This window comes from Thermobia domestica, chromosome 16, assembly GCF_964235325.1.
Source record: "Thermobia domestica chromosome 16, izTheDome1.hap1.1, whole genome shotgun sequence".
In the NCBI taxonomy this organism is placed as follows: domain Eukaryota; kingdom Metazoa; phylum Arthropoda; class Insecta; order Zygentoma; family Lepismatidae; genus Thermobia; species Thermobia domestica.
The window spans coordinates 130556581-130581269 of NC_137469.1; the positions used below are offsets into that span (position 1 = coordinate 130556581).

Sequence of the window (24689 nt, forward strand, 5' to 3'; positions counted from 1 at the left end):
ATATCTCGAGAAGAGTATCCTTGTAGATTTGTTTGAAAGAAATTAACATTTCACAGTGTTATCTCCTTGCTTAAAAGAGGCGGATATCTAAAGAAATATGAAAAGAGTTGAGAGAATGTAGAACGCAAGACAGGGGGGGGGGGGAACCGTGAGGAAACCCGTGGACACTTCTGGAAAGCCACCTGCTCATTGCGATGACCAATATTGAAAGTTTCTTGGCCATGTGTGTCACGTTGTAGCAGTGGCGTATTTTATGGGCAACTGAGGCTACCGGCGGTAGCACTGCAACATTAATAAAGAAAGTTAATATATCACGTATAAATTAATTTAAAATAACCCGTTTACAGTTTATCTCTTTTTCATGGTACTAGTTTCTCTATATTTTCGCAGATGTGAATACGTACTAAGGCAGCCATTAACGCTTAGAACGCTACCCTCACTTTCGTAAACGTAAACATTTGACAACTCCTGGGAAACCGCATTCGTCTTCCAGCGGAGAGAGAGATGTAACTGCTTCGCGCTCACGTAGGTTCCTCCGTAACAGTATGCTAGCGAGGCACGGGATAGTTAAGAACAATGACATAGCAGCCATTTTGGATCTGTCTAAGAATTCCGGTGCATCGTTTCGTTGCGCTCTGCGTCAACTCAATGCAAAATTTGTTTTACTTTGCGATTCTTGTTATTGTAGTTATAATTACTTATTGCGTTATTTGTATTGAGTTGAATCCGCTGATTTTACGCCAACAATTACGAAATGAGGTCCGAAGACAGTATTGTAGATTGGACAATGTGTTAATCTATTACTCTAGTGAGCATTGCGAGTAATATTTAGCGGGAAAATGAAACGCTACGAAGAAAATTATCAATTTTTATTTTTGTTACAAAGTAAATTGATTATAAAACGTTTTTGTAAGACTAAAATCAATACACTAATGGATTTAAGACCAAATAGCAAAATCACTATACGTGTAAATTGATGAACGAAGAATATTGTATGGGATAACCGGGCACATTCAGTAATCGTTTGCGTTAACACAACGTAAACTTTGCGATCCAAGTACTGATAATAGACATATCAATTATAATGACTGTCTGCATTTTTACGTTACGTTGCTATACTCAGAACTTTTGCGAAGACTGGTACGGAATCACAACCAACATCAGTCACAGAGGCGAGTCTTGAGGGAAGTGACATTGGTAAAAATTAACATTTTACGAATGCAATCCACGAGAATTTAACTACGCAAATGTAGGATGGAATTTCATTTCCGGTGGAAAACATTAATGGTCTCAAAGCAAAAGTTCATACAAAACACATCTACCACTTTTTATTCATTGTTATGCATACTTTGATTATTATTATTATTATTATTATTATTATTATTATTATTATTATTATTATTATTATTATTATTAATCATATACAAGGTCAGTGGTAGCCCATACCTTTAAACCAGTATACGCCACTGCGTTGTAAGTAGTAGTAGCAAATAGGGCACATGGTATTGCCAGGCACCCACAATGATGAGAGCATCATTGAACGGATCAGGAGCACATGAACATGTCTCGGAACAATATCACAATCTGCACCGAAAGTAACCCCCTCCCTTTACCTTCTCCTTCCCTCTTTGACGAATGAACATATGAGATTTTGTTAACAGTTTTCGGGTCTAACTTTGTAAATATATTGTATACTTTGATATTTATCGGACTGTTCTTTCTGGAGGACTTTTAAAGCACAACTACAAAATTAAACCTCTAATTACCGCAAATAAAAATACAATTTTCCGTTAACTATTAAGTTTCTGTAATTCGGACTTATTTCTGGCTCATTTGATTATCACACTGACTCGAGCCGGGCTCAGGCCTAAGGGATAAAATGAATTTCGGATTCAGATCGGGCCTCACATTATAAATTCACGGGGGGTGGTGACCAGGGCTAAAAATTCCGGACCATGCAGACCTTTATGAGAGGGACAGCGAAAACAAATTGGAAGTAAACTGAAAACTCCTTGTTCAGGGGTGCACTCACATTGGCCACAACGAATGAATAATATCACGCGACGCCTTGTAATCAAGAATCCCGAAATCGATTCCTAGAGGTTACAAGATACAACACTGTGAAATGCTAATTTGTTTCAAACAAATCTACGAGGATAAGTTACCAACTCTTCTCGAGGAATCTTCCCTCTCAACACGACTTTTCCCTCTGTTTTTTACATAACCAGTGTTATTGCTTTTATGTATCATCAGCTCCCTCCCATACGTTGTAAACAAGCCAAGAGGAGTACATGGTAACTCAGTGGTAGTGAGCATCTTATGGCAAAGGATCCCAGTTTAAATCCGCGACAAGAGATTTTATGATGAAGAACATTTTGTCACTTCTTCTTATTTTCGTTTTTTTTTTTTTTTTGCTACGATACTTTTTTGAAATTTTTGAGTTTAACATCCCACACTTACGCCGGTTAGGCTAAAAGAGACGGTAATGATGAGAGATTAATGAAATGGTGGAATGAAGAAAGTGGGAGGAAACGAGAGAACCCCGACAAAACCCACGCACACGGTGTTTGTCCACCGCAAAGTTCACTTGGCGGGAGCAGGGTTTGAACCCGAGACTCTAAGCACCAGAGGTGAACGCTCTACCACTGAGCCACCGCGGCCCCTTTGCTACGATACTGTCATTTTTTCGTAAATCCTCATTGGATCAGTTCTTCCAAAATCATTACATATTAATGTCTGTCTCTTTTAACATAGAGGTCATGATTGTGGATCATCAACCTGCAGATGTTTTTAAATTTTAATTTCCTTTTGTCCACTACATTCAGTCTCTAATGTACTTATATAACCACTTACAATACACCAAAAATCGTTCGCCATCTTGATTGTGTTCGAAATATCCATGGTCTGTCAACGACTTTTTGTGACTTGATGGGGTATTGTTCCATCTGTCATGAATCAGACCCATCTGTTCTAACGGAATATGCGGACCCCTCACTTCCTGCGGGGACTCTTTTGCGCCTCCACAGAACGATTCAGACTCATGCATTTTTGGATAGAGCAGATTACGAGTCTAAGACAAAAACATGCCGCCTCAGCTCAATAGGTAATAGTTTTGGAGATATTCTTCCCCACAGTTCATTTTCTCACGGCTTTGGACAGCCCTAGCTCTGAAACTATGCATTTTTGACCTTGATTTTGATGTGAGGAATCACATGCACTTTTTTTTATCCTGTACAATTTTGGCACTACCACTTCATATAGTTTCGAACCGCCACTGGTTTGGGGTGTGTGTGCGTTTAGTTTGGTTCTGGTGATTTCGGTATTATGTTCACTTTTTGTATAGTTTGGATCTGCGTGTGTTTGTCTTTCGTGGTTTTGTTTCATTGTAATGCCTCTTTTCTAAATTTGTGTGTGTGATTTAAATATTTATACCATGGGTGGACGTGATAATATTTATACTTACATTTACGATTTGTAGTAATATTTTTTGAAGTGCTTTTTGTAGTAGTATTTTTCTTTGTGTGTTCGGTGGCCAATGTGAGTATTGAGGCTACAGACATAATGAAGTCTTGTGTTGCTTATTATAATGGCTTCTCGGATGACGGTTTCTATTGGCTAATTAGTCTTAGTTTCGTTGCTGTGATTGATTGTTGCGCTACAGATGTTGATGTTGACTGTTCTTGTGTGGAGCTATTTCCTGTTTCTCAAAAGATCTATTTGCTGTAGATGGAGCTACTTATGTTCTATTTTTGAGTATGCTGGAAATTTAAATGGAGCTGCTACTACTTATGTGTTGGTGTGGTCTTTTCGGGCAGACACTTTGTCGTGTCTGGTATTTCATCAGCTTGCACTTGACGCAAGAGTTGACTGGTGGTTTGCAATTTTGAGTGTGGTTCTCCCCGTATCTAAAACAGATTTTCTGATTTCCACAGATGGGGTCGTGTGTTCGTATTTGTAGCACCTCAAACATAGCGAAGAGCGCGTTGTCGTGCGAGATGCTTTTGTCTTGTGAATCTCTTCGAATAGCAGATCCCTGAGCGCATGAATTTATTGATCTGTTCAAGATGGAAAAACTTCTTGACCAGCGGGAGAGATCTGTTGTTTCCTTGTATTCTTGTGACAATCTATTTTCTGCTTCCTTAGTTCTTTATTGATAGCACATACATTATGGTGTAAATCAACACCTTTTGTAACACGTGTGAAGGTTATTAGATTCTTGCTAGTGTTACGGGATGTGAACCAAGGAGCCGCCAGGACATCTTGTGAGTTTAATCATACATCTATGGAAAGCCAAGAATCCTGCAGAGAGTTCACTGCCTGATGGGTATTGTCATCAATTACCTGTTTTCACGTCGCCATCTGACATCAACATCAAAGAAATAACTACTTATTATTTTGTTGTAATAAGGAAGTCTATAGCTGTAAAAAAAAATGTAATAAACAGTGGTAGCTTTTTCTAGCACCTTTAATTCCTATTCTCACACGCGATGTTTTCTCGTTTGTTTCGTTTACATTAATTTGCTTCTCTCAAGTCATGTCATCTTACGACATTGCCCGCTAGTCCGTTCACCTGCATCTTGATGTACAACTAGGAAGCCTGACTCTGATGAGTCTCCTTTTTGTGTGATTATTTGTCATCAATAGCCAGTGAAGGAGGAGGTTTAACAGCTTTGTGTTGGGTCGACGACATGTGGAAACATGGACTTAATATCATTTTGGGGTAATCGACCACGTACATGTGACCCTGTGGGTGCCACATCATTCTGCTTATCATGGCGTCAGAGAGGCAGTCGGGTCAAAAGCGATTGAGCGGGCATGTTCTTGGTTGTTCTTGGTTATTCAGTAATGGTCATTTTGCCGGACATTTGTCATCTGGTCAATCTTGATCTTTGGAAAAACTCTTCGTTATTAGAGCTTGTCTGTCTTTTCTTGCTATGAAAGATTGACGGACACTTGACCGTTGCAATACCTGGAGATGACCTGCGCATGTATGCCTTGAGACCCTGGAAGAAACTCTACAGCACCATCCTGGAGAAACATTTATCTACAGCCACAGCAGTGAGACAAATCCTCTTTTAAGTTGCTCTACCTTTGAATCCTACCATTCGATTTCCCCATTCCCATAGCTACCATTCAATTTCTATTTGAAAAATGTGTTTAACATTCTCCATTAGTAGAAAACAGTTTCACATAGCTCTACCATTCTGCATAGAATTGCATCTTGTTACCAGATACGACATACTGCTACATTAGGTTTCTTTGTGAATTTTCTTATGTGTTTGAGTTCTTCTGATGTATTTGGACATTATCGGCATCTATGGTCTTTAACTTGTAACGTATGAGCAATGACATCTCAAAGCGAGCAAATTATCCAGGGAAGGAGGAAAGCGACCGGGAACCTGTATGTTGGGTATTGTTTTTCACAATGAAAACGCTTGCTTTTTGTGGTATAATACATTTTTCCCCTTGCTATGAGAATGAAATCTCTACGCGTTCCTCTCTACCATCCTCGCGATTTAATTAAATAATTTTAAGATTTTAAATGCCCAATTCCTAACAAGATCGATAGATATACTATATTATCTCTCTCTTTGCAGTTAACACAAGATACCATAGATATATAATAAAACTTAATAAAAATAAGAAAATATAACTACGTTCCTATAATCGAAACTTACAGTTATTATCTACATATTTATAAATATGTACACAAGATCTGTTAACATATTATAGCGTGGTTGATTGGATTCATACAGGACTTCCACACAAACAACCGTATTTGATTCTTCGGTGCGGCTTGTTTTTTTCTCATTGATTAGGTATGACAACAGCATAATGAAAAATATGATTACAATTTTAGGTGCGATCTTTTCCCTGTTTTCCTCACGTAATGAGGATAAAATACAATTTTACAAACAGAAAGATCATTCTAGGTTTTTCTATTAATAAAAACTACAAATAGATTTACATTGAAAATTAAATTTTCTTCTATAGTCTATAAACAGCTACGGTCAACGAAATGAATTTCAGTTATTCGGGGCATGGTCAGCACACTGGTTTCCGTTATCTGTATATCTGGTACTCAATATAACTAGATTTTAATAACTAATACTCATCTTTAGTTCTAAACAAAGCAGAATGTATAATTCAAAATGTAACTATTGCAATTATGTTTCTTCACATAAGTAGAGAAAAATGAATGCTTGGAAATGTTGAATATAAAGTGGCAAATATGAACAAATCTCTGATAAATTAAGCAACGTTCTGTACTAAAACAAACTGCAATGAAGAGCAAGGTACTGGAAGTTAGCATAAATATTCTTTCTATAAGCTCAAATACAATTTTTTGAATTGAATTAATTCATGATAACGTGATATATATATATATATATATATATATATATATATATATATATATATATATATATATATATATATAGGGTGTCCATAAAGTCCTTTCATCTCATGCTCTTCTGCCTTGCATTATAGGTTTTAAACCATACACTAGTGACCTTTTCCGAGTTATTGTATCTCTTCCAAACTCAATTTCTCCCTTCTGTTGATGGCAACACTGTTCAGCGGATGCTTCTAGACTTAGAGTCGAAGCAAACAATTCTTGTCAATATCTGATTTAAGGTGTACAAAACGTTAGTTCCTCACTCCCTGTGTGCGCCAACACATATTACACGTTATTTCTTAAAAAAGTTTGCACCACTGATCTCCTTTACTATCTCCTTTATCTTTATTTTCATTGCTGCTTCCAATGATGATATTCAATTTAGGTCATTCCATTTACAAAAACACAACTTTGTCTTGGGTTGGCAACATCCGGTGCTGTTTGTCAATACATGAGCAGATGTCGCCCTTTGTCTAGTTGCTTCTTGCAAAGTTTCGTTTCTCTGTCTCTTTTAGTTTATCCGTTATCACGGTTGGAAATTCTAAATTATATTATAATGTGGAAACGCCATTTCATGACTTTGTCGTGAAGTCGGCATGGGTTAACGTTCTCGTAGAGAGCTTCTATTTCACTAATGCATGTTTATGATCACATTTGGGGGGTGTGCGTATCTCAACACGAAATTACCCCAAATTAGGGACACCCTAATATATATATATATATATATATATATATATATATATATATATATATATATATATATATATATATATATATGTGTGTGTGTGTGTGTGTGTGTGTAATTCTGTCATTGGGATAGAAGGTTCTGAAAGAGGAAATAATTTTTAAATTTTCAATAACTTGTACACACGGGAAAGAAAGTATTTGACAGTTGACAAATTTTGTTTTGCCAATAACTCGAGAACAAATGAATTAATTTGGATCTTTTTGTTGTTATCTTTAGAATAGTTATAACTTGACAACTTGACAAAGTCGTTACTCTAATAGGTTAATTTATTGTTGAGTTATTAGGGAAAGAAATTTTGTCAACTGAAGAATACTTTCTTTCGTGACTGTACATCTACTTAAAGTAATAATATTTCAAGTCAACTTATAACAGGTCTTTGTAAGGCTATACTTACTAGTCATCGTTTCATTTTCTGCTTGTACTCCTTCTTTGTGATCACAGATTGCTTTGGTACAGAAGACCCAAATAATCGAACATGCTGCAATGTGGCTTATAATAACAATTACAGTCAGTGTTCGCATCATTTTAAGTCTTTCAATTTTGGCATTTAACTTATGTAGCCTCATCTCAAAATAACCAAGTATATACACCTGAAATGTATTAAGCATATATGCACATAATGTTACAGAGGAATGATATTAATGATATTTTGGTATTTAGAAATAGTAGGTTATCTGCGTAAAGGAAAAGACAATTAACAATAGATACCTTCTGGTAGTTAAACAGTGCATTTTGTTCCATACATAGTACAGGCACGAAATAAAGAATTCAAGCCATGCAAGTTACAGCAGAAAGGGAAAAATATTTCCAACCCTGTTTACGTGATGTAACTGCATTGGAAGACTTGCTGCTTTCACCTGAGGTCTACAATGAGACGCCTCTCCCGAGCAAACCTAGTGTTTCCTTAAAAGCAACATTGATTTCGATACTAAACTAAGTGCTTTCAGGTAGAAAAATCTTTGAAATCATTAAGTTTAGCGCCCCACAGTTATGCCCTTTAGGCTAAGAGATACGATGATTAAGTCAAATGAATGATGATGAAAGAACTGTGGAATGATAATGTAGGAGGAAACCGGAGTACCCCAAGAAAACCCACAAACACGATGTTGTCCACCACAAATGTACTTAGCCGGGAATCAAACCAGGGACCCCACGCACGACCTCTGCTTTCAAATAGAAAGAGAAAAGGAGTTCTTGGAGTTTATTTTTGACGAAAACATGAGAAAAAGCACAATAATTCATACGCATACAGTTTACAATTGTTATTACTTTCAATAATAAATTTACATGCTAATATTTATTTTCCTTTTTACTAGTAACAATAACCTGAAGGGGAAACTTTGGGAAAACTAATCCTCATGGTGTTTCTCCAAAATTAAGCCCGGTTGATGCGAGCTGGAATCATATCAGGAACCCCACACACCAGGGTTGAGCGCTCTATCAGTACGCCATTCCGACCGCAAAAGAGAATGCATTCTTTGCTATAACAATTAATTATAAGACTTCTAAGCTTTTTGCTATGTCTAACTGTCGTCTAACTATAACAGCTAATTCCGTTCGTCCGTCTGCCGAGAGGCATCAGAGCAAAAACGATAAAAAAAAAAAATCATTATTTTATTCTTTAATTTTATAGTCGACTTAGTGTTCTAAGACTAGGTTCTATCTCCTTCATTTTTCAAATCGCAAGTGGTAAAAAATCAACTGTTTTAGGTTTTAACGTTGATCACCATAGAATAAAAACGGTAATAGATAGCGATAAGCGGTTATCTGGAATTGATTTGGTGTATCTATAAAATACACCATTTCCAGCCGTAAAATTCTACTGAAACTGGAAGCAGTAGAAATTTACTGGTACCTCAAGTTTCAATATTGATCTCCATAGCACTAGGCCCGTATCCAGAGGGGTCTAGGAGGTCGGGCTCTCCCCTAAAATTTTCACGGTACGCTTGGAAATGAACTATAATATGGTGATGAAAATAATATGGTTGGATCGTTCTCTCCCTAACTTCATCCTGCCCCAACCCCCTACATTTTTGGGCTGGCTACCGGCCTGCATAGCACCAAAGATCACTCTTAACGAGCAGGCTCAATATTGTACTTACGAAAAAGTTGGTTAAGTGCTATATATGGAGCACTGGACTGTAGGTTCAGAAACTTGGATGTTACGGAAGTTAGAGAAGAAATATTTAGAGAGCTTTGAAATGTGGTATTGGGGGAAAATGAATAAGATAAAATGGACAGAGAGAGCAAGAAATAAAAATGTCTTAAACCGGATAGGAGAGAAGAGGACGCTTTTAGCCATCATCCTTTGAAGAAAGGCGAATTGGATTGGACTCATCTTGCGATGATACTGTCTTCGCCATAGAAGAAAAAGATAAAGGAAAGCGAGAAATAGGAATAAGAACACAAGTGATAGATGATTTGAGGAATAGAAGAAAATATTGGTCATTAAAAGAGACAGCTGAACATCGAGAAACGTGGAAGAAACATTTCCAGGCCCAAATCTAAAATTGAAAAAAAAAAAATAATTAGTCCCAGGTCCTGTCAAAAGGCAGAATACTTAATAATAATAATAATAATAATAATAATAATAATAATAATAATAATAATAATAATAATAATAATAATAATAATAATAATAATAATAGCACCAAAATGTAATATATATTGAAATGCAGTTTCCTGGAGTAAATTTAGCTGTCAAAAATCATGGGCGGATCCAGGACAGACTTCTGGGGGGGGGGGGTTGTAATACTGCTACTTAGAGCTGCTTTTAAGAGCTCCAAACTCTGGGATGGGTTTTATTTATATATAAAATATGAAAATTTCCTCCTCTGGGGAGGGGCGATCGCTTCGCCCCTGGATCCGCTCCTGCAAAGAATATGTTTCGTCTCTCCCACTAATCCTCTATTCAAACTGGACGTGGTAGAAATCTTTCATTACTTGTTTGGTCGCTGATCGCCATAGAATAAAACTGGTAATAGAAAGCGATAAATGATTTTTTGGAATCCATTCAGTGTCTTAAGAAGATTCTACCTTCTCTTGTATCTCCCTACTAACTTAAAAGCGGAGGTGATAAAAATTTATTACTACTTCTAGTTTAGATACTGATCTAAATAGAGTTAAACTGGTAAGAGATACTGAGAGGTAGTCTTTCAGAATCCATTGAGCGTCCAAAGAAAACTTTCAATCCGACCCTTATCTTTGTTATGTCCGCAATGGTGGAAATCTATGATTTTCGGTTTTAATATTGATCACAAAAGTGCAAAATGTTGACACAGAGTCAGAAGTAGTTTTCCAATATGGACTTAATACCTTAGAAATAATTTCCATCTTTGACTTCATTCATTTAATGCAACCAGAAGTGGTAGAACTATATTACTAGTTCCAGTTTCAATATAATTATTCCCATTGAGAGGGAAAACGTTAATAGGAGGGTACAAACCATATTTTATATGGATACAGTACCCAAGGGGTTACTACATTCTCAATCGAAAGTAGTAAGAAATTGTAGATCGTTCTGTTCAATATTATTTTATATGTGATAAAAATGGAATAGCTGAAAGACATGTCAAGAAACCATTTTTAATATTGATTCAGTGTCAGATTAACAGCTTCCTTCTCTCATAATATCCTTCTACTAGCTGAACCTGTGATTTCTACACATTACATTATTCACGTATAAGCATGAATCTCCTTGTCATTTCTCACATCATCCGTATATGTCCATTTCCAGACACAAGTGAAAGACGTCTTGTTAAAAATCGGCAATCGGTACTAAAAAGGGGAGATTTTTTTCAATATCTCGCACCGTTTGCAAGATTTGAGCCTACTTCCGGTTGGAGTTTCTAATTCATGTATGATCAGTGTTTTCTTTCTTCTTGCATGCAGTATGTAATAAGCAAATACATTACATACACAATTAATTATAATGTCAGTGATATATGATATTAATTGGGCAAAATACCCTAAAAAATAAAGATTCATCTTAGCCTGGAGAAATGGTTATCCTTCATTTTTCATCCTTTGGCCATAAAATAAACGCCTTAGGGATATTCAACCCCTGTATACAACTACGTTGTGTTAGAATGTATAACTCATAGGGTATGATGTTTTACTTGTTTTAAATTTCAACACTTCCAGCATAGTCTTAAAAATGTAATAAAGAAATATCGGGCACTTTTTCTTTTCAAATATTCAATTATAACTGCACAATCTACACAAAATCTGGATTCTAGCAGCGAAAACTTCACTTTCTAGCACTAGTGGCTTTCGAGATCTCATTGTTGAAAGGATTGGAGACAAATATATAAACTTATCTTTGGAGACAAACATATAAACCTAACATTTTAATATACAGAGTGTTTCAAAACAACACCGACAACATTTTGGAAGTGATTCTTGACACCAAGATAAGACAAAAAGTATAGACCAACCTGGGTGCACAAATGCTTCTTTTCGGAGTTATAGGCTCCCGAAAACGTGAAAAAATGAACTTTAAAGGTCCATAGCTTCAAAACTATGGGGCCTACCGTAGGCGGGTCAAGACTTTATTAAGGAACTAATATGTACTCTATCCAAAAATACATGCTTCAGAATCCTGCAGTACTTACGCAACAATTTTTATAGAGGTATTGAGTACTTCAGATGATATGCCCGTAACCAAACTTCCTGTACAAAAATTGTTGCGTGAGTACCTTAGGATTCTGAAACATGTATTTTTGGATAAAGTACATATTAGTTCCTGAGTAGTCTTAACCCGACTACGATAGGTCTCATAGTTTTGGAGCTATTGACCTTTAAATTTCATTTTTTCATGTTTTCGACAGCCTATAACTCTGAAAGAAAGCATTTGTGCACCCAGGCATATACTTTTCGTCTTATTTTGGTGTCAGGAATCAACTCCGAAACGTTGTCGGTGTAGTTTTGAAACACCCTGTATAGATTGAAGCCACGAGGTTCAAATCTTTTTCAAAATTATATTTAAATAGTTTGGAAACACAATCGTGGTTTCACAACTGTAAAGAGAAGTTTATTTGCTTTAAATTGTTATTCATGGTAAGTTCTCCTACACGGTTAGCATTTATCTAAAGGAATAATTATGCAATTGAAGTGCCGTTGTGCCATTTTCAAGGACAAAAAATTTCTTTCCCCCCAAAATCTCATGGGGGCATCCAAAGAGCTAAAACTTACCTGTTGGCACCCCTGTTCTACCCATAACTAAGTATCATTAGTGCCAAAAAAGTAAAAAGCAATTTTGGAAATGCAACTAAGCTTTTTTCCAGAAAATTTTGTACACAAAACGAAATCAAAATTTGAGAGGGGGGATTCAATTGGGCATTGGTAAAGAACGTGTGATGGACAAGAGTGACATGTAATCACAATTTCAATTACATTAGTTCCATGGGAGGGGGTGGTCACCTATCTCCCGGAGAATTTGGCTCCCGTCCAGAAGTATCTTCCCTCCTGCAAACAAGACTAATTTTTGCATACAATAAGATAGACATGCCCAAGGCACTGGGAACAATAATAATGGAGTGTTGACGCGCCATTATTTGAAACTAGTTTATATATATATATAATTTATTTTGTTTTCTACATGAAATGAGTTTCATTTACATTTCTTTCTCTCTCTTCACGATGAAGGTAAGGAAAACCCTGGTGACAATCTACTCACCCGCTGTGGTTGGCTCGTCTGAGGGCAACAGCAAACAAGAGTTTTCAACGCGTGTTGAGACAGGGTTGGGAATATTTTCCCTCTTCGGTATAACTTGAAAGGTTGATTTTTTTCTTGCTTGACTATACATAAATAAATACGTAAATAACAATTTATTCTATCAAAATTAAAAGTCTATTATTATTATTATTATTATTATTATTATTATTATTATTATTATTATTATTATTATTATTATTATTATTATCATCATCATCATCAGTAACGATTATATATTTCCTAGGATCAGAAAAGTTAGTTTATTTGGTTTCCTTGAGAAACTACGCATTTGACGTTACCCACAAGCATGTTATTTTGTTAAGCCATATGTTTTCTATCGACTGAATATGTCTCATCCTGAGACAATATTTTAATTCAATATAATTGAGCTGAGCGACCGAAGCTCGCTCAGCTCTTATACTCGGGTTAGCCGTTTGGTTGTCCGCGAACTCCTCCTAGACCGTTTGGCCGATCTCAACCAAACTTAGCACGCTGATAGAGTATGTCGTGCTGAGTGACAACATAGGTCGAAATCAAAAATCCGATGTACCCTCGAGGAATAATGACCGAAAAACGCTTCCTCCTAGACCGTTTGGCCGATCTCAACCAAACTTAGCACGCTGATAGAGTATGTCGTGCTGAGTGACAACATAGGTTGAAATCAAAAATCCGATGTACCATCGAGGAATAATCACCGAATAACGCTTCCATAGACTTAACATGGGGAAAAAGTTTTCACGTGATTTTTTTTGTCAACAATTAAAATCTGCGCGTGATTTTCAAAAATTCCGGCGAAGCCCTTTTATTTTTTTAGCGTAAAAATTTACAATTTTAATCACAATTTAAAAACAAATTAACGATTTTTAAAACTTTTTTTAGCCGGAACAAAAGGTCAAGACGAAGAATTGTGCGATTGTTATGAAAATTACTGATTGTTTTAAAAAGTCACAATAAACTGATTACGTTGCTTAAGCTCGCTCAGCTCATTTCATTGCAATCGAGTATATCCATTGCATTCCTAGTTTAAGAGTAAATTAAAACTTTATTCTATATGTAAATAACCATACCTTATATACTGTCGCCTGGCTAGTATGATAATGAAGATCTTAGTGAGGGTACTTTTCAATATCAATTTCAAATTAATACAGGTCCGGTTCTCATACAATCTCAATCCTTAGATTTACAAACTAATTCCTTTTTCCCCATTCTCTCAAAAACTACGCATGGGGTTTTACATTCATTTATGTCATTTCGTTTAGCTCAATACGTTCTACCGATTATTATATGTTTCATCTTCATCTTTAGGCAATTTTTTCTCGTTAAACGCGAGTAAATAAAGTAGAATGTCTTTCCGGAACAATGCTCAATTATAATGGCAAATTCTTCATTGCTAATACTAAAATAGTAATATGCAATGGACCCTGGTGTCACCAACTTTGCTCATGTAACGCTGTTCGCAAATCAAAATGTTTGTAAACCGAAATAATTTCTTCCATTGAAATCAAAATTTTTAGTTTGAGAATTTTGAATCTTATTATTGTAGTTATGTCTCATTGTCTAAATCAGTTGTCGAAATGCCCTTTTTTTTGACAATTTTTTATCAATTACAGTTTGATTTTTAAAGATTTATAGATATTTAAACTAAATTTTTAAAACAGGGACAAAAATATTACTAAAAATTCAAAATCTTTTCAAAATGTTCAATCAATCAAATTGCTCTAAGGATAATTTCAATTAATTACCTTAGTCTATGAGTTATGAGAAACTGTTGTTACATATCAAATGGTCTTAATATTTACCTATCAAGTTTGAAGTTTTAACAATTTTCCAATCGATAAACCTTAGACGATTAATCGTAACCACAACCCTAAGGTTTAAAAATTTTCAAACCAAAGTTTTAAAACTAATCAAATAATTTTAAGCAAAGTTTTCAAAACATCTGAAACACTTTAAAATTAAAATTTTAAAGTAATCAGCCAATCAGACTGCACTAGTGAGTCGGGTCGGGTCAGGTCAACTCGGGTCGGGTTGTCGGATCGGGTCAGTCGGGTCGAGTTGTCGGGTCGGGTCAATCGGGTCAGGTCGGGTCGGGTTATCGGGTCGGGTCACTCGGGTCGGATTATCGGGTCGGGTCAGTCGGGTCAGTTCACTTTGGTCAACTGAGTTTAGGTTGAGTTTAAACTCGGCTCGAGTCGAAAGCTGCTGTTTTTCACTAGCTGCCTAATTAAAAATAACAATTTTCAATTGATTTTATAGAAACCATAAATGTATTTTGAACACTTGCAGCTAGTGTTTTTATTGTAAATCCTTATTTTTGTACTTGTGTGTACTTTAATTTTTAAATGTGGAAGATTGATTTCACCAATCGACTGTAATATTAATATCTACGCCAATATGGAATCTGGATTTAGAACAAAACTAGAAGTTGTTTAAGCAACACCAAAAGAGATATTGGATATGGACGACCAAGCCCAAGCAGGGACGCGGTGGCTCAGTGGTAGAGAATTCATCTCTGGTGCATGGTGTCCAGTAGCGTAGCTAGAGTTTTTTTCAGGGGGGGCAATGAAGGGCCCAAGAGGATTTTGAGGGGACCATCTCCAATATACATATATATATATATATATATATATATATATATATAGTTGGTTGACTTCAGTGGAAGCAAACACACTTTTACAGGTAAAGAAAATAACTTATAGGTTCATGCCTCTACTTGAAGAGGATCTTTCTATTCATGTGGGCAGCAGCAAACATATCCACAACTTGTTAAAGATCTAACGATTTAGCAATTCTCTTCTCAATATAAAGTAACACTAAGTTTTTCAACCTATCATGAGTCATTGAATTGCGTATACAAGTCTCTAATCTTTTCAAAGAAGAGAATGACCTTTCACATGTAGCACTAGAAACTGATATAATCACAGAGATGATACCTAGCTTGTAGGTTTCTAGGAGTGAGTTTTTGTAGACACAAAGAAAATCAACGAAATTCGTTAAGAAATCAGCTTTGGTTTTCTTCTCGTCTTCATACAACTTAATTGTTAGAGCAACCCCCATTATGCTTTATTTCTTGTGTAATTATGCTTTTTTTAAATTATGCTTTATTGTTAATTTCAATTATTATTTTACATTAATCGTGCATAATGTATAATATTTATTATACATTAAATGTTCTAAATATCTTGATCTATTTATGGATATTTTTGCAACTAGTTTCTCTCATATTTAATGAACTTTCTACTTAATTCATTGTAAAGAGATGTGCTTTGCTCGAATAATTTTTTCCTATCATCTGTGTGCGCCTTACAGGTACATATATACAGAAAGGGAAATTAAAAGATGCCACCAAAAAGTACAGAAAGTGCTTAAATTCTAAAAGTAAACATAACAATATGGTATGGAGCTCTTGCATACTATTCATTGGTGGCGGAAAAATTTCTTCTTTTACTTTTTTTCTTTTCTCCACATCAAAGGATTACACCGAAAAGTTTACAGAAATGAAAATAAGCTTTTCATTGTTGCATTGTTATGTTCTCAATGATTTTGCATTGTAAATATTGGTTTTAAAAATATTAACACAGTATGTTAAACTTTCAGTTAAAGAGAATTTTCCAAGAAATGTGCTATATATTTTAAATTATGCTTTATGCTTTATTTTCTAAAATTATGCTTTTAAAACTAGTTTCTTCTGGACCCTTAGACAATCACAATCATCTTCAAGGTACCAACCATATGTGTAAATTGCTGTTATGCTTTATATGCTTTTGGGTTGCTCTATTAATTGTGTTTGGGAGGATTTTGAGTTCTCACTTTAATGTTTGCAGATCACTCCATAATGCTGGGTTATAGACTCGACGATGTTGTAATTTTAAAAAAGTTTTTACTTTATGGATGTAGAGTGGTGATTGATCTGATAATTTTGCAACATTATACAAAGCGGTTCTCCATATCAGAGATTGTCTATCAATAGTAGGGAGAAAAATGTCTCTTGATAGATATATTATCTTTAGAAAATTTGTTTTCTGCATCCAATGAAGGAAAAGATTCATCCAAAATGAATTTGTGATATTTCGATGGCGGATGTCTAGTTCGTTTCCACGAGGAACCCCTAGATATTCTATTTGTTTCCGGCTCTGGAATTCGAGACCATTTTCTTTGCACATCTCCAAACATTCTTGATAAATTTGTTCGAATATTGTTCGTTGAGAATCATATTTACCAGACCTCATCTTGGACAGCGTTTGAACTAGTGTATCTACAAGGATCAAACCTTCTGACATGTCTGCATCTACTTGAGATAAGGCGAAACTCAAAGTTATAGTATAGCACCAGTAATCTTAATTTTAGCAGTCCGAAAATATTCCCTCGTGTACAGATCACACTAATTTTCCGGATGGAATGATGGAGGTAAATAAATATCAGAAATTCCAAATTTGTTTTAATACCGCATGATAATATAATGTGTTGAAAACAGATTTTATGAAAAAAAGGAATAAATGGATATGATAATTTGTAAAAAAAAAAAAAAAAAAAAAAGTGATAGTGTTTAAGTGAATTATAAGGAAAAGCCTTGAAAAGTAATCAAGAGGAACCATTAATATGTTTTTCCTTTGTTATAATAACTTGTCCTAAGGGACAACGGTGATAGAAACTAATGAGACTTTATAATTGCAAAAAAATCATAAAGCACTTAATTTGAAATTAAAGATTGATAACATTTGGTAATATAATGAGGATTCAGGCTGGCAGAGGGGAGAGTGAAAACGGAGGCAACAGGGACGTTCTTTCTTTTTCCTTTCTTTCTTTTTTTTTTTCTTTTTTAGCCATGTGCAAAGAGATTAACCTTGGACTTCGGGTGAGAGGTTACCATATACTCATGAGAGTTTCAATTGCTACCACTTGTAAAAGTTAGCTAAGAAAGACAGTTTGAGCATAGTTTTAGTTTCCTAGCGTAATTAGTTTTTGTGACAAGTAACTCGTATATGCAAATAGCATCGTTAATGTCATCTTGTATGTTAGAATTGTCTTTGTGTAAATAAAATTGTAATTAAGCATTTCGAGGTAAAACAGGTTCTTTTACTTAACTTCTACAAAGAAAAGATTAGAACTTACCTCTTATGCACAGATACGACAGCGTGGGATACTGTCGGTCAGTAAATAATATAATCTGAAGTCATCTACCATACGAAACTAAATATAATTGATTAATCATTTTTATTAATAATAAATAGTTGTTTGGTAGATAAACTCATAATAATAATAATAATAATAATAATAATAATAATAACAAATTATTTAATGGGTGCTTTGCATTTGTTCTATGTCGCCATAATCAATGGAAATCAATTACTTAGTGTACGAAGACTTTTTTCGTCCAACACAAGTATAATGTTTTACTGCAGTGTATGTTGTTTGTAAGTATGCATATCATATTTTAGTATGACTCAACATTGAAGCGAATGAGAATGCCGACTGATTTTCTATTTTTCTGGTTGTTTGTCAAAAACAAAGGAGATAACTAGATAATGGACAGAGGTTAAAATGAATGTCCAGGGGGCAAGGTCAATACAAGCATCCCACAGATTTCTATGAATTAGATCTTGCCGTACTACAAACTAAGGAACGCAGACTATTGCAACGGTATTCTGCAGTTTGTAACTTTGTTGTCGAGAGATGTTTGGAAGTAGTTTCACTTGTAGCCACTGGCAACTCACCGTTTGTCGACCTATAATAGCATAATCTGTGTGAGGGGGGCCAAGAATTTGAGCAAGGGGGCCTGGCCTCCCTTGGCCCTCCCTTGGCCCCGCCACTGATGGTGTCCATGGTTCGATCCCAGCTTGGGCTTTGTGGTGGAAAAACGCCGTGTAGTGGGTTTTCTCGGGGTTCTCCTGTTTCCTCCCACTTTCTTCATTCCACCATTTCATTCATTTCTCATGGTCACCATATTCCTTAGCCTCGGGGCAGAATCGAGGGACCTTAAACTGAATATTTCATTTTATTTCACCAAGCCCAAGGACACCGATACAAGAACAAGATAAAGATTGGATATGCAAGACGAAGTGCATAGTAATCTTCCTCTTGGCCTTGTTTTGGTGATCACCAAGTAGCGATGAGCGTATTTCCTTGCTTTCCGTATAGTATGGAACACCATAATCAAAATCACACTTGGTCTTCATTTGTACCGATGAGGCGAGCATTCTTGGCTCTTGTATAGCATGAAAGATAACCAAGACTACGAAATGCAGGACCAAGACTTGACTGCAAGACAAAGGATAAGACGCAGTATTGATGACCAAGACCCAGGGAGCGAATTGTTTGAATTTCATTTGTTGGGCTGAAAGTGATGAAATAAAATTAGTACTTTATAATTATCATACTGTATTTTTAAATTTTAAATTACAAAATTCATATTATGTATCTTCTTACGTGCACCTATATATACTGTAAAATACGTTTTAATTACCGAGAAAGAAAAATCAAAGTGGCACGGGTCACGGAATCATAGGAACCTATTTTGGAATGAAAGTTGAAGGGCTGCAAAAAATCACAGTTGTTCTGTTTCCTCAACCCTTATCATTGTTAAACGATTTCCTTTTGTCTCCGCCAAGATACTCTTGCTACTGCCTTCCGAGAAGTCCCCCTGCCGTCCGAGCAGGTGAGAACACTGACCTTGAAGAAAAATTTCGTCACATAGAACTAAAGCAAGAAAAAAAATTCTCCCACGTCGGACATTGGTATCAGTTATAAAAAGAAATAACTAAACCTCAAAAGTGCCAAATATTCATTAAGATGCATATCTAATGTCTTGATCTAGCTAGTGGTTAACGTGTAAGACTTCGGTACACGTGGTCCGGGTTTAATTCCCAATGTGAGTGCATTTTGGCGTTCACCCAGTGTCCTGATCATAGTGTTCTCAAACGAGTCGGGTTGACCCGACCCGACCCGTGACCCGACCCGACCCGACTCGGATCGGGTCAGTTCGGGTCGGGTTGTCGGGTCAGCTCGGGTCGGGTTGGGTCGGGTCAGTCGGGTTGTCGGGTTGGGTTATTCGGGTCGGGTTGTCGGGTCTGGTTATTCGGGTCGGGTCAATCGGGTCAACTCGGGTCGGGTTATTCGGGTCGGGTCAATCGGGTCAGCTCGGGTCGGGTCAACCGGGTAGGGTTATGGGGTCAGGTCAATGAGATCGGATCACGGTTCGGGTCAGTCGGGTCGGGTCGGGTCAGTCAATTCGGGTCACGGGTCGGGTCGGGTCGGGTCGGTCTTCAACCCGACCCGACCCGACCCGTTGAGAACACTAGACTGCACCAAGGATAGTTTTCCACACATTTTTGGACTATGAGTTGTAACAACTTCAAAGTGTGAAATTGTTATATATTGTTCAGTTTTAATTATTATATATCTGGTTTCAAGTTTTAAATTTTCCAATCAGTGAATTTGGACTTTGAGTTGTAACTATAATAGTAAGATTCAAAATTTTTCAAATTTAAAAATTTTTACACAAAACTTTTCAAACTATTTGAAAAAGTTAAACAAATATTTCAAAGCAATCACCCAATCACGAGTTGTAACTATAATAGTAGAGTTCAGAAATGCTGAAACAAAATTTAAAATAAAAACAGTCATAAAAATTTCAAACTAAAGTTTTAAACAAAACTTTTTAAAATCTTTTTTGAAAATTTTTAACAAAGGTTTGAAAGTGATCAACAAATCAGATTGCATCAAGAGTAGTATTGGATTGATAATCTTAGACTATAAGTTGTAACACAATATTGGGGTAAAAATTTGTAAAACTAAAATTTAAAAAATCTAACATTGCATAAAAATTTTCATGCTAAAAATTTAAACAAAATTTTTCAGTAACTTTATGAAAAATTTTAGATAGTGATTAGAAAGTGATCAGGAATTACTGTCCACAAATAATCGTGACTAGGTTTGAATCATAAGTACAAACCGAAATGTTCAAAGTGAGAAGAAATGTTATTGCATAATTAATTGTTTTGACAAGTACATATTGGTTTTATACTCTAAATGATTTGAAATCCATAATTTGTAGTTAATTAGAGGTTGTGTTCAACTATTCTTATTGCACCACACATAAATTTCCACGAATGGCTTTAGATTACAATCCTTAAGATTCAATTTGTGGCCTTGTTAATCACAGGCAAGAATCAAAGAATCCGACTGCCCCAATGACCTGAGGCTATGAGTTGTTCCTAAGTTTCAAAAGCGCTGTTGAGATCATAGGCCTATATTAGGACAAAATCGCCGCGGTGGCTCAGTGGTAGAGCGTTCACCTCTGGTGCTTGGGGTCCTGGGTTCGATCCCAGCCTCCGCCAAGTGAACTTTGTGGTGGACAAACATCGTGTGCGTGGGTTTTCTCGGGGTTCTCCCGTTTCCTCCCACTTTCTTCATTCCACCATTTCATTCATTTCTCATCTTCACCGTCTCCTTTAGCCTAACCGGCATAACCGTCGGACGTAAAACTCAAAAATTTCATTTCATTTCATTAGGACAAAATCCTCAAATTTGAATTATGGCAATTTTTACACTAATAGACTATCCAAATTTAAAATATGTGCATAGGCGTGTCTTAGAGAACAATTATAAATTTTTATTTTTTTACAATTCTAAAATTTAAGAGGGTGTTAAATGTACTACTCTTCACAGAATTCAAGGTACTCGTGTCTGATGAAAAACAAGGGGGCCTTGTATTCATCCATAAGATCATATGTTACAATCTATCTTGGTGAACATTAAGCACATTTAATATTAACACATCATGCTCATTTTATTTTTCCACCAAAATTTAAAATCCGCTCCAAACATAAAATTTTACTTTTAACATTGAAGGGGACTAGAAGGACTAACCAAATTTGCATAAGCATATATTCAGATCCTAGAACGTTTACACATATCAAGATTCACACACAACATATCAAGAATGTTGTCAAATGTATGTCAACTAAATACTATTCAACACATATTGTAAATTTAAGAGGAATCGCGTATGTACACTTCTCCAAAACATAATTGTATGCCCGAATTTTTCAAAGTTCCTTAAAATTCTAAGTTTGGCAACAACGCATTCCGAGTGAGAGGAGGGTGTTGGATATTGGATAATGGAGAATGGCACGAAGTGCTTACAAAGATGATACTAGACCGTTATGTAGTTAAGAGAGTAATATGTGCAAAACAAAAATATGGATAGATTGGAGTAATGTTAAGACAAGATTAGAGGAAGGTTATGAATGTTAAATAAGATTTATATTATGATATAAGTAAAGATAGTGGGTTTCCGAAACACGATTGATTTAAGGAATTGAGATTAAAGTGTAGGCATAAATATAGAATAAGGAGGTTAAATAAGATATTGTGTGTAGTTGAGATTTTTAACAGAGGGGACGATACTTCTAGTACAAAACAGTACCTTAGTATTAACGCAGCAAACTTTTTTCTTTTTTTAAAAAAAGAAAACACACACACTTCTCATCGAAAAACAAAAATCGTCATTAAAACAAGGGTAGTTAAGGAGTTCATTATCTATCAATGCAATTGAAGGAGCGTTTTCCAGTTGTTCCGATAGCCATGCGTGTTAAGTAGTCTATTTTTTGTTGATGCAATACTTTTTAACCTGGTTCGAATCCAACTCGATGCATTTTTTTTTGCTTTGTAATTTTTCAGCCATTCTTGCCGTACATTTTTATAATATATGTATTAGACGGAGGTGATGGACAACTTTCTAATTTATCCAAAAATAACTGTACAGGCGTAGCACCTTTCCTACATATCCTAATGTAAGTCCACCTTAGTGCAAATACCTTCTTGCATCGATCCATACATTTTCGAAAAAATGTAAATAACTCCGGAGATCTAGTGTTCAGGAAATCAGTATCAGATCTCATACCTCCTTCATCACTACCAGAACGCAATTGTATTATTATTATTATTATTATTATTATTATTATTATTATTATTATTATTATTATTATTATTATTATTATTATTATTATTATTATTATTATTATTATTATTATTATTATTATAAGTAGGAAATAGAAAAAAGGTTTTAGGATACTAAATTTCGTGAGGCATTTTATTTCTTCTCAGTATGGACTTTATTTTTGTCTTGGTGTATCAGAACCATTTTAGATAGGTTTTCACGACGATCTCACATTTTTTTCACTTACAAGTCTTAATAGCTCTCAATAGTATCACCGCTTGCTAGAATTAATTGCATTCCACAAAAATGCACTCAGTTACACATAACACCTTGGCCATCAGCTTACTCCTAACATTCTCACTTAGTAGGTCTATTTTACGAGAGGAGATGAGGTGTGTTCTCTATTGTTTTGAAATCGGTTTTGTCTCAGGTTCAAAGTAGTGGATGTAAGCCATACATTGAATTATGATATTTTTTTAAAACCTGGTTGTATCCTGTAAAGATAAACGATGTGCTCAAAAGTGAGATAGCTTTTAGATTTTCCTATAGAAAAGCTTGTCTGAAGAGAAATCAGAGTGAGTTGAGGCCATAGTGGGACACTATTTAGTATATCTTAGATCCCGCGCAGGGCGATGTTTCAAATTTGAGGGGAAACATACATCTAGAAAAAACATTGAACTCGCTGCCAACTGTGTTCAGCATTCAGATTTGGGAACCTGCCTCGTCAATATTTTCCTCATGCTCTGCCATATTTGAATCTTCAAGACTTCATCAGAGGATGTTGTAACTTCTGATACAAAATGCCTATAATTTCTATAGCACACCAAAGGTTCTGATTTTGCAATACTGTCTTGGGTAACATCAATATTTTCTGTGTCAGTGTTATTGAAGGTGCACTGCAGCGAAGTTAATTAAAAAATACTTTTGACCTTTTAGAAATCTGCAACGCAAATTCTCACAGTAGCATTAGAAGTTGCACGGTTCCTCAACAATTGACACATATCTAGTTGGATTTTTTGGGTGATATCCTTCTAATAGAGGCACCTAATAAAAGCTAGGTAATGCGCACCACAGAGCCGGTTAGGTTGCGATGAGCTATCCGCTCTGTTCGACTCGGCTGAGATGAACCATCCTTTCGATTCGGCTCAGTTGAGGTCCGCCACACGTCGATAGACGTGATATATGAGCAGTCTTCCTGAGCTCGGCTCTGTGGTGAACAAGCCGCGAGCCGACCAATTTAAATGAATTGCACAATTAGAGTCGGCACGTTTCATTCAACGCATTCAAATGGACCTAGTTTCGTCGCTAGTTTTAGATCGGTTGTCGCTTTTATGGAAGTGACTGTATGTCCGGCTTAGTGAGTCTTCCTATATCTGATATCTTCTTGAAGAAATCCGCGGTTCGGCTGTGAAGAGGATTGTTACAAAACAAAGTTCTTCTAAAGTCAGGTGTAAATTTCCTACTCGATAAATTTCTTGTATAGCTATCTTGCAGATTTGAAGGATTTACGCAGTGTTCAGTAGCTGTGATCTATTTAGGTGAGCAGGGCCATGGTTTTTATTGGACATTTGATAAACAAACAGTAAAGAGAACTATGTTTTTTATTATTGAAAATAAAACTTCATAAGTTTCGTTTATAACACCATCCATACAGCACCGCAGGATTTTCATTAAAAAAAAATATATTCAAGTGACAATTAGCTCACATTTTCTTTACTGTTATGCACTCTGCTGTTCTGTTGGAGATATCAGTAAAAGTAGATATACCCCACTTGGGCTGAAATTTGATCCCCTCCCGTTCTTAGAATTCGGTATCATTTCCTGGAATTCGGTGGCAAGTTTCGACAAGCCTTTAGTTGCTATGGTCATAGCCTTTTACGGCTACCAC

The 24689-nt window shown here is 35.8% G+C and overlaps 1 protein-coding gene across 1 annotated transcript in view; it reads right to left on the bottom strand.

Moving 5' to 3' along the window:
- The window catches only part of LOC145673417 (uncharacterized), a 755597-nt gene that overhangs the window by 40836 nt on the left and 690072 nt on the right, over nucleotides 1-24689 (bottom strand). Inside the window, exon 30 of the mRNA XM_081743106.1 lies at nucleotides 7540-7735. Within this exon, the coding sequence (XP_081599232.1) occupies nucleotides 7540-7735 (196 nt within the window). The remainder of the gene's footprint in view (nucleotides 1-7539; nucleotides 7736-24689) is intronic.